Here is a 10,381-nt window from a genome sequence, read left to right on the forward strand (position 1 = left end):
AGACTTGTTTTAAAAACCAGCACTAACCTCATCATTTATTTTGACCGATTTTGCGAGATTGTAAAAATGTGAAGATGCAAACATAACCCACCTATTTCACTGCATTATCTGAGTTCAATCATCTGCCTTTGATGCTGAGATACAGATGATGCCCAAAGGAACAGGATCCCGTACGCAAGTGGCTGAAATGGGCTTCCTCAAAAGATTTTCTGAGCTCTGCTTTAGAGATGAAGAGCTCATACCGGCATAAGCTAGCTAATATCTTTTAAGTTTGAAATCTTTTGATGCTGTTTTTTTTTTTTCATTTTTAGCTTACCAGAATCTTTCATGCATCTTAGTTAACTTGTGCCTTTTGTTAAATTGTCTTTACAGCAAATACAATGACGTATCTTATTAACAAACCACACTGGTTACGATTGAATGTTATGATAACTAGAATGATAAAACTAATAGCTTTACAAAAATCGGAGCAATCCAGAAATACTATTGTTAAACTCTCCATGCAGACATGGTTTGCATGCATTTTTGGCTGTTATCAAAATGTTAAGTTCCCTACAGAGCAAAGAGAGGAAGCTCACCCCTCTCTCACAAAGACAAAAACAAAGGAAGTTCAGCTACTGTGTTGGACATAGACAGGAAATACTAGAGGCTATTTCCCCATCCGGCAGGAGCTATTATCGAGATACAAGCTTGCATGAGCACTCACAGCTTCATCAGGTAGAACACAGGGTCATCATCCTGTTTATATGACTTTTATTTGTGTTAAAACATGGAGAAAACCCATTCAACACTTCTCACTCTTCAGGTTCTTGTGCAAAAGGCAGGCACACCCGAATAAAAATCACCACAACCTGACTGACAGCATAAAGCTTCACAGCATCTGTATTTCAGTTTTCAGGACACACATCAGCGCATGATTTTGCCCACAAGTAAAATTTGAACCTAGTCTTCTTAATTTCAATATTTATTATAAATTTACAGCAAACATTTTTAAGTCTGTTCAAAGGTTATATTTATTAAATATTACACTATTTTCTCCCTATTTTAAGTCAAATACTAAATCGCAGAAAACAGAGCCATGGTTTTAATGTGCAGAGTTTTAAAAGTAATCACTGTCCTGTTTGAATTACAGCTTTTTGTGCATGAAAAGGGAAATTAAATGGTAAATATATCCTGTGATAAGTAAAAAAAAAAACTGAAACAACCTGGTTTTCTGGGAATGCAGAGTCTTAAAATAATGTGTTATAAAAGCCTCCTTTGATTCAATTTCAGCATACATTCTTTCACACAATCAGCATGCCATATCATAAAAGAAGATCTGTTGTTTAGATGACTAACAGATTGTTGTATTTTGTGTTGGATTGTAGCTAAGTCATTTTGTAAGTAAAATTTTCTTATAATGAAGCACCCTTCATTCATTTCATATTGCAAACATTTTGTATTTTTTTAAGCAAAAGGTCAGGTGACAGGTGATTCTTTTTGCAAGTTAATCAGATTCATTATAACTGATGGCCGATCAGCAAAAGCTGCTTCAACAAAGCATTGATTGGAGTGTTTTCACACTGGTGGACCCAGGTAATTGAAGTTTTTATCCTGTTTACAATTATTTATGCCAAGAAGTTTTCTTGAGGCCAGTTGTACTGGATATGTTACATCAAGGCAGAAACAGTTCAATCTGAAAAACTCACAAGAGAAAAGACAATTAGGAGAAATGTATCATACAATTACTTTGTCTTTGGCACTCAGACCTCGGCAGGAAGCATAGCACTGAATTTTGATAGATAAGCATGACAAGCAAGGCCTGAAACTGGTGGTGGAGTGGAGATAGATGAAGTTGGTCATTCTGTAGACTGCTGGTTAGCAAAGACGACATGCTGAGCTCGTGGATTGTGTGAGCTTATTCTAGAGCTTCACTCAGGGACCTGGAAAATGTAGGTCCGTTAAATAACACAGGTTGAGAGAACCTGTCCATCATGAGCAAGCATGAAGCAACAGTGGAGAGGAAAAACTCCCCGTTGGGAAGAAACCTCTGGCAGAACCAGGCTCAACATGGCGGTCTTCTGCCGGACCAGTTGAGATGAGACAGGGAACGCAGTAAGAGTCTGGGAGGAATGACACTGATGAAGCTTTAGCTATGATGGTGGAGGAGGGGCCGTCATCTGAACGAAGTCACACAGCGCATCCACAGCCTGCGCACAGGAGCAGACAGTGCGAACTGGAGGCCTTTTAAGATGAATCTTGGATGCCGATTGGCTTTTGTGGAGGTGTGGTTCAAAGCTGATTGGTTGTATCGCAGGTGGATATAGTAGAGCAATCAGTTTCTTCAGTTGAACTTCCGCCTCGGCTCCATTTAAGGAAATTATTCAATATGTCTATATTGTTTTATTTGTTCTTGTTTTCAAGCATTATATTTAAAATTGGATGCACACTTTGTTTAGCTTAGACTTAGAAAACTTTTATTTTTATTTTGTATACACAGAGTGCATACAAAACTAAATTTTTGTACAGCTTTCATTACATTTCCATTCCCTAAAGTGCAGCAGTGATCAAATGTAAACAGTGTGAGAGAGAAAACATGGTGCAAAAAAAAATGCATTGACATGGAGGTTAGGAGCATCGGTGTGATGAGGAGTCAGTGATATGATTAAGAGTTTTTAAAACAGTTCAGCAGTCTGATGGCTGTGGAGAAGAAGCTGTTTCTGAATCTGCTGGTCCTGCATTGAATACTGCAAAGCCTCTTCCCAGAGGGCAGCTACAATATTTAAATCAGTTTAATCAATAAACCAACAAACTTAACTCATGATATATTAACTCATCTGCCCTAAAAGATGAAACAAAAACCGAAGTATCCTCAAACAAATCTCAAAACAACGATGCTGCCTGCATCTAAAGCACTATGCAAAATGTCAACAATTACTATAACAATTCAAAACCACACCATTTGTGGCATTATGACCTGTTTTACATACCCATAAAAAATGTGTTATTTAGTAACAGTTGACAAAAGTTTAAAATGTTACAATAATGAAGAACTGAAACTATATTTCTCCATTTATTCCCACAGAAAGCAACTTATAGATGTTTGAGATTAGCCTGACATGCTCCAAATATGTATGCATGTCCACAGGAAGCTAACCTCCTAGCTCCTTTATAGGGATTTTTTTAACTCACCTATGACAATTCTGAGGTGCTTCAGTCTCGTCAACACGTCCTTCTTGGGGTCCAACACTTTCTGTGTTGATTTTTTGACGTCCCCATGTGGCTTTTTGGAAAACATTCCCAAAGCAGGAGGCACAACAACAACAGAAAAAAAGACGGTGAGGATAAGAAGCAGAGGGGGGCTAGCGGAGTAGCACAAACAAACGATAATCTTTAACCCTCACGAGAACCTAGCCTCATTAACACCAGTCCTCGATGACAGAACCGAGAACATCCAGCGGGGAAATCAGCCCCATTCTGACTAAACTAAAGGCGAATGTGTAAAACGCAGCGGCCAGCGGGCCGACTCATATCCATCCATCGCACCCCCTCCCTTCTTCCACTCTAGTCCACAGCTCAAACGACGGTGGCTGTCATGGCGGAAACAAATCGCCATCAGATAAAAATCAATACAAATAAGTCTCAACACACTTCAAATCTCAATTAATGTATTAAAATATAAGTCGCATACTTTTTTTTTAATGTAATTTAACTAAAGGTCACCAGGATAAATTTTTTGACACTCTTAAAAATTCCGAGGGAATTCTCCGCCTTAAAGTGACTTCTGGGTAATGTAGTCCTAACCCTGTTTTGTAGGCCGTAGGTTCTTTATTACTCGCTTCGGAGAAAACTACATTTCCCATGTCAAAGCAGGCGCATTTCTGAGATTTGTTTTTAGCATGGCAGGGACACAAGTTGTGCGCAAAGAAAACACTTTTTAATATTTTATATTTTTTCCCCCTAAACTTTGAAAGGGTTCTAGCAGTCCTCGCTCTTCTCAACAACAGTGTGAGTTGTTTTGTAAAACGAAACCGCTTCTTTTGGAAACTTGTGGTCTGATATCGATTGCTATCTAACTGGTTTGCTAAAATGCTAACAAAGTGCTAACTTTAGTTGTTTTAAAGTCGATTTCTTACCAAAAATAACAAGAAAAGTAATACACTGGTTTACTTTAACTTGTATTTTTTCAAATAAGTGTTTCAATTAGTTGTATTTATTCATGTATTTCTTCACATTTGTAATAAACATGGCATGATTAAAATGTGGCAGCTTATTTAATAGTAAAGACTTATATTTTAGCAAATAATTTACTGCAGAAGTGTGTTAAGATAAGAATATGTTTTTAAACAAAAAAAATATTAATTTTGTCTAAAATATTTTCCCAAATTTCCATCTGGAATCCAAAATACATTAAGTGAATTCTCCATATATGTTTTTTTTTTTGTTTTTTTTTACATTTAGAGTCTAAATTGGGGTTGTTGGTGTGATGCCGGTGCGCCGTGACCGAGAGAAGAAGGAGAGCGTAGCAGAGGAGATGGATGTGGAGGAGCAGGAGCACGAGGCTTCCAGCTCAGAGGAGGAGGAATCTGACACCTCCTCTGTCTCAGAGGATGGAGACTCTTCTGGTGAGGAAACCCAAAAGTTGGTTGCAGTTGTTTTTATAACATACGCAATGTGAACAGGGATTTGTTATCGGGATTTTATGTGATGGACCAACATATAAGTATGCAGTTATGTTAGTGAAATGAAGACATGTGGGTTGATATAAGAATGTATTCCAAAAAAGTAAAAAAACAACAATCCACAGGACTTTTTTTTCCCCCTTTTTTGAAGGCGTTTTGCTTCCCATCCAGTCAGGTGTTTCAATTCAAAATGTCTGGATTAACGTTGAGTTCCAAGCTTTATAGTGCAGCCCTACAAAGTCTTGTTATGGCTTAGAAAACATGCATGATAGTGGGAAGGAATCCTGCTTCGCTATGCAGGCGACAAAACATCTCACTTGGTCAGCCATGCCAACAATGACCATAACGACTCCCCTTTTCAGAGGCATGGCCAGTATGAGGTATTGCAGGCCAACAACAACCTCAATGGCTCCCCATTACTAAGGGGTGGACCTGTTCTTTGCAAGTGGCTTTCTTGCATGTATTCTAAGTCATAACAAGACTTTTGTTGGCCTATTCTATAAAGCTTGGAACTCAACGCAAATCCAGACATTTTGAATTGAAAAGACTTACTAGATGGGAAGCAAAACGTCTTCAAACTTGGAAAACAAAGTCCAGTGGGGTTTTTTTTTTTTTTTTACTTTTTTGGAATGACTATGACCTGGATGACTGAGAATCTTCACCAGTATATAGAAATGTAATAAAGAATAAGAACACTGTGTTACTTTTGTATTAAGGCACTATCTCTCTGTTACTTCTAAAGGAACCATGGGGCGCTTGCTAAAACCTTTAGTCTGTTTACCTTTTCAGCTGGACAATGTATGTAACAAACGGACAAGCTACTCTGAAATAATTTAAAGGTACACTATGCAACCGGTGTTGATTTTCCAGCGAGGCTCCCCCCAGAGGGCGAAAGTAAAAGTGCACTGTCGTAAATATGCTCAGCTGTTCTCCTGGTTTCTCCATCAAGCCAGGCGCGGTTGTTTTGATCTTAGCAGCGAATGACTAATGCTGCGTTCACACTGGACGTACCTGGCGCGACAGAAGCAGCGAGTTTACATGCAAAATCAATGGTTGACGCGTCAAGGCGCAGCAAAAGGTCCAGCGGCGCGTTTTGAGCACCAGGCGCAGCACGTCTGAGCAGCTGAAGCAGCGCATCGGGCGCGTTTAACCCAGGGAGAGAGACACAGCGCTGATGATCACTCCTCTTAAACAGTTTATTGACGCCTAAATTAACTTAAAATGTAGAAATCTGCCGGCAGAGTATGCAGTTTGGATTATTTAGATGAAAAACACCTACCAGCTGCCGCGGTGAACCGCTGCTGATGAAGGGATCCATACTGTCGGCGCATCCCTGGTATGTGGGGGTCTGAGCGGCTCCGACAGAAAAAATATTGAAGGCAGGATAATAATCTGAATGAACTGACTGCACTGATTACGTTTTCAGGTGTATTTTCTCACTTAAACACATATTAAAACTACTTTATTCCCACTGATCACAGCAAATATAGCTGCAAGGCAGAGAAAGGTTAGTGAAGCTCCGCCCAATGCGCCTCAGACACACTTTTGCACCGCGCAGCCAGAGCAGCAAAGCTGCTTCAGAACAAACTGGTACAAGCAGCAAAAATGAAGCAGCAGACGTGCTTTTGCTGCGTGAACGTAGCATTACTGCACAAAGATTGCCACTGTGCTAGCAACGAGCATGCTTTTAACTGGGGGGTGTAGCAGTTCTCGCCGTAAAGCAAGACTGACTCTCACGAGACTTCTGAGCCTGTGGGTGCGGGTCGGTGCTCCTGCAGTTGCAAGTGCAGTATTTCCCCCACAGACCACCAGGGCGGCCGAGAATACCTTTGTTCAACCTGAAATGACTCATTTAATCATCCATAACGTTATGGAACACATTAATTAACTGAAAAATGTTGCATAGTGTGCCTTTAAATAAAAGCTTATTTATGTATTAAATTTGATAAATCCGTTTGTGAGTCAATGGTGAGGCATGAAAACCAATTTTGATAGATGCTTTCTGTCCAATCTAACTGAGGTTTATACATTTTGAAACATGAATTTGCAAAGTTCGGATTTGCTATATGTTCTAAGATGGTAGATAAGTCCAGTACAGTATATAACCTAAAGACTTGCAGATTTAATTGCAGAAAGAAAGCGTTTCACAAATTAGGAGGCCTGAATAAGAAGGGATCAGATTTAACCTGTACCTTGTTTTAAAGCTTCTTTCCTTTCACATACTTATGTTTATGTATCACATCGAATCTAAATAATAAAGTTGTAGCGTTATGGTTGTAATGCGAAAACGTATAAGTAACTTAACACCAAAGTTTGATCCTTTTGGGGTTCTTTTCCAGAAATGGATGAGGAAGATTGTGAGCGGAGGAGAACAGCGTGTCTGGATGAAATGTCCAACCTGGAGAAACAGTTTAACAATCTGAAAGACCAGTAAGACCTATCTGATGTATTATCCTTTCACTGAGTGTAATAACGGTGTGTTATACTCTTTCTTGCTAATATTATGGTGTTCCAGGTTGTATCGAGAGCGACTCAGTCAGGTGAACTTCAAACTGGCGGAAGTCGAGGCTGGACGGGCAGCAGAATATCTCGATCCTCTAGCTGTATTGCTGGAGAACATGCAGGTCCGCACTAAAGTTGCAGGTAAAATTGACCCATTTACCATTCTGCTCAGTCATTTTGTAGCGTTCAGTCTTATAAGCCCTAACTGCTGTCCATCAGGTATTTACAGAAAGCTGTGTCTGGATTCTGTGAGGAACAAGTACAACTGTGAAATCCAGGCTGCATGCCAACACTGGGAGGTTAGAAACGCTGGTTATCTTTAAAGTTTATCCTGGATAGCTGAACTTTGTTTTAATTCCTAACTTATGTCTGTCCGGGCAGAGCGAGAAACTGCTATTGTTTGATACAGTGCAGAGTGAGCTGGAGGAGAAAATTAGAAGACTGGAAGAGGACAGACACAGCATAGATATCACATCAGGTAGCACAATGGATGCAATGTGGTGCTGTAATACCTCTGGAGCTTCTTGCAACACCTCTGAGTCATTTGTCTGTGTTCAGAGCTTTGGAATGATGAGCTGTCTGGGAGGAAGAAAAGACAAGATGCTTTAAGTCCAGATAAGAAGAGGAGGAGACCTTCTGTGGTTTCTGATATCCTATGTTTCTCAATGTCTAATGTCAAAATATACTATAAATGTCTTAAGAATGCTAAGAATGTGACCTTAACACAGCTTACGTCCATATATTGTCTATATGCTACCTGATTTGGACATCCTGGAGGACTGGACAACTATCAGGAAGGTACACATGCAAGTTTGTCTCTCCAATTCTGCAGTATTAAGTGTTTTTATGTACATTTTAAAATCTGTTTTTAATGTTTGTATTTTTGTGCTGCAGGCCGTAGCCACCTTGGTCCCTCACAGAGTGAAGGTTGACGCCGACAGCTGCAGTTTCCCCTTCAGATCTGAAAAAAATAGGCCAATTCTTAACTGCTGAGAAGCCCACATGGATGTTTAAAAGCACATAAGAACCTCAGAAAATGCATGGGCACAAATCTGAATACTTCTACTCCTCACAGCCATTGGGAGTTAAAACTTTACATTTTAAGCTGCCAGTTTTGGAGGTTTTCCTGTTCTATAAAAAAAGAATAACATTAGCATTAGTGATCCCTTCAAATAAATGTGGCTGCTTTGGTTTAAACTCAGGCTTGGGTGTAAAGAAATTATTAACTTGGAGGGATTGTTTAAAACTTCTAAAAACAAGTACTAGTTTTCTGCATCTGGATTGGATAATTGGATAAATATTTCCAGCTATTCATTGTGAGTCAGTTCTCTTCTAAGCAGCTGTTATTTTAAAATCAGAGCAATAATAAATAAATAGCTGCCTGCCTTAGCCTTAAATGGGTACCATCTTGGTTTGTGGTTTTAACAGCCCTTAAGTACAGTGTTTTTTTTGTTTTTTAAATTGTTTTTTGTTTTTTCCAGGAAACTATTATTGTATTATAATCTCATTGTATTTTTACACTGAGTGAAAAGAAAAAAGGAAATACAACTTCAGTTTACAGATTCAAGAGCATTCATATGCTCTTGCTCGAATGATAAGAAATGTAGAAAAAAATAAAAAAATAAATCCAGATCATCTTTCTTTTGACCTCCACACAGTTTATTTGCTCCTGTGCCAGGTACTGTTATCTTTCCTGTTAATTATGTGGATCTTTCTTTACAAATAAAAGTTTTTATACGTTTAGTCTGTGTCTTACAGGGTTATAGAGAAAAAAAAAAACACATTGATGATTAGCTCATTCAACTAGACCAAGAGGGGCCTTAGAACACCAAGCCCATAATCTTCACAGGTCATTATATCACTTGTGTGAATTAAATATTAAACAGCTTTCCACATTAGAGCTCCCGGTGGACTGAGAATACCCAATCCATCCAAAAGGATCCAGGAATAGCTAATAGAGCTTTAAATCACTCTGTGCACAAACCACTATTATAAAGCTATTTGCTTTGATATTTTTAATTGAATGTATTAAATATTTGGAGAAACCGTATATCCTTCCACATGTAAAATTAAGAATATAAGAAAGCAGGAGCAATGATGCAATGAAGAGTTTAGTTCTGAGTTAAGGGATATTATTACATATTAGCTTGACTTTGCTGTTTATATATATATCTATAATTTCCATAAAATAAAACCTCATAGTCATGATTCCATTTAAGACAAAAGCTGAGGTAGTATATTTGAAAAGATTTGAACGTTATCTCCTGTCGTCATAGATAAATGCATCCACTAAAAAGGTAAATTCAATAAAAGTACCTGCTTTGGTTTATTTGCAAAGTGCCAATTTACAACTTTCCAACATGAACAGATCCAGTTCATATCCAGTTAAAAACCGAATTCTAATCAAATTAGATTCACTCAACTTATTGTTTTTGTTTTTTCACATGTTCAATAACACTGCCACAAGCTTGTATAAAAAGAATAAACATAGCAAGTTGTTACCTTAAAGGTATAGTGGGGGATCTTGGTGAATTTTTGAAAAGACCTGTCCTCTCCACTAAAAAAAAAGGCACATGCACAACCCTATACCTGCTCCCAAGGGGGATTACCTATTAAATGCATGCCCCATTTCTCTGTTGCAAACAGCAACTTTTAAACAGAAACTCTGTTTAAAAGTTGCTTTTTGCATCATTCATACAAGCTTACTTTCCAAAAAAAGATTTGCAATTTTTCCACAATGTCTGACTCACCCCCGGTAAGTGAAAATGGGGACGAGGGCATGACTGATTCAATAATTGAAATTTAGAAGGACCACTTATTTTGATGATTCACTGAGAAAAAGACCATCCTCCACTATACCTTTAAAAGTAACCAGTTACTTTAGTGAATGCAAGTCATTTTCAGAAAGCCGTTTGCAAGTTCTCTACAAGCTCCCTTAATGTTCAGGATGTTTTTTAAACTATCCTGTTAGTTCCAGCAAAAATATATATGGTTCTGAAAAGTAAGCAGTAACCTCACTGAAAGTACTGTAAGTGGCAGAAATTTAACAGCATGGGAGGAACTCTTGAGTAAATATGATCTTACAAGAAGTTACCTGGGACTTCGGTGAAAGCAGGTTCTGGAAAGTGACTACTAGGTTTTACAAAAGTTACCTGTAAGGTTTCTTTTATAGAACCTTTGAGGATTCAGGAATGTAATTTAGAAGTTCTAAAAAGCAA

At 38.4% G+C, this 10,381-nt stretch overlaps 2 protein-coding genes across 14 annotated transcripts in view; one reads left to right on the top strand and one right to left on the bottom strand.

Annotated features, from left to right (window-relative positions):
• The window catches only part of ralgapa1 (Ral GTPase activating protein catalytic subunit alpha 1), an 88,376-nt gene extending 84,638 nt beyond the window's left edge, over nt 1-3,738 (bottom strand). For 3 of the 12 annotated variants that reach the window (XM_038272422.1, XM_038272415.1, XM_038272454.1), the window contains exon 1: nt 3,172-3,737. In XM_038272422.1, the coding sequence (XP_038128350.1) occupies nt 3,172-3,277 (106 nt within the window). In that variant the 5' untranslated portion in view covers nt 3,278-3,737. Of the gene's footprint in view, nt 1-3,171 lie in introns of all 12 variants that reach the window. The other 9 variants (XM_038272441.1, XM_038272430.1, XM_038272448.1 and 6 more) reach the window with 5 other exon arrangements.
• An 87-nt stretch (nt 3,739-3,825) lies between these two features.
• On the top strand, nt 3,826-8,305 carry brms1la (BRMS1 like transcriptional repressor a). Of its 2 annotated transcripts, XM_038272522.1 has the most exons (9): nt 3,826-3,987; nt 4,441-4,604; nt 7,001-7,091; nt 7,177-7,304; nt 7,383-7,462; nt 7,545-7,641; nt 7,722-7,811; nt 7,897-7,961; nt 8,058-8,305. In XM_038272522.1, exons 2-9 carry the CDS (start codon nt 4,466-4,468, stop codon nt 8,154-8,156), a joined length of 789 nt encoding a protein of 262 aa, XP_038128450.1. In that variant the 5' UTR covers nt 3,826-3,987; nt 4,441-4,465; the 3' UTR covers nt 8,157-8,305. The 2 variants fall into 2 exon arrangements, with proteins under 2 accessions (XP_038128450.1, XP_038128439.1); XM_038272511.1 differs by having other exon boundaries at nt 7,177-7,462.
• The last annotated feature ends 2,076 nt before the right edge of the window (nt 8,306-10,381 follow it).

The sequence above is a fragment of the Cyprinodon tularosa genome, unplaced genomic scaffold (assembly GCF_016077235.1).
Source record: "Cyprinodon tularosa strain WSP-4 unplaced genomic scaffold, ASM1607723v1 ctg120, whole genome shotgun sequence".
NCBI lineage: Eukaryota > Metazoa > Chordata > Actinopteri > Cyprinodontiformes > Cyprinodontidae > Cyprinodon > Cyprinodon tularosa.

Coding starts and splice junctions, on each gene's coding strand:
- brms1la (XM_038272511.1), top strand. CDS start 4,466: ATGCCGGTGCGCCGTGACCGAGAGAAGAAGGAGAGCGTAGCAGAGGAG. Junction 4,605..7,000: donor AGAGGATGGAGACTCTTCTG/GTGAGGAAACCC, acceptor GTTCTTTTCCAG/AAATGGATGAGGAAGATTGT. Junction 7,642..7,721: donor CAGCATAGATATCACATCAG/GTAGCACAATGG, acceptor GTCTGTGTTCAG/AGCTTTGGAATGATGAGCTG.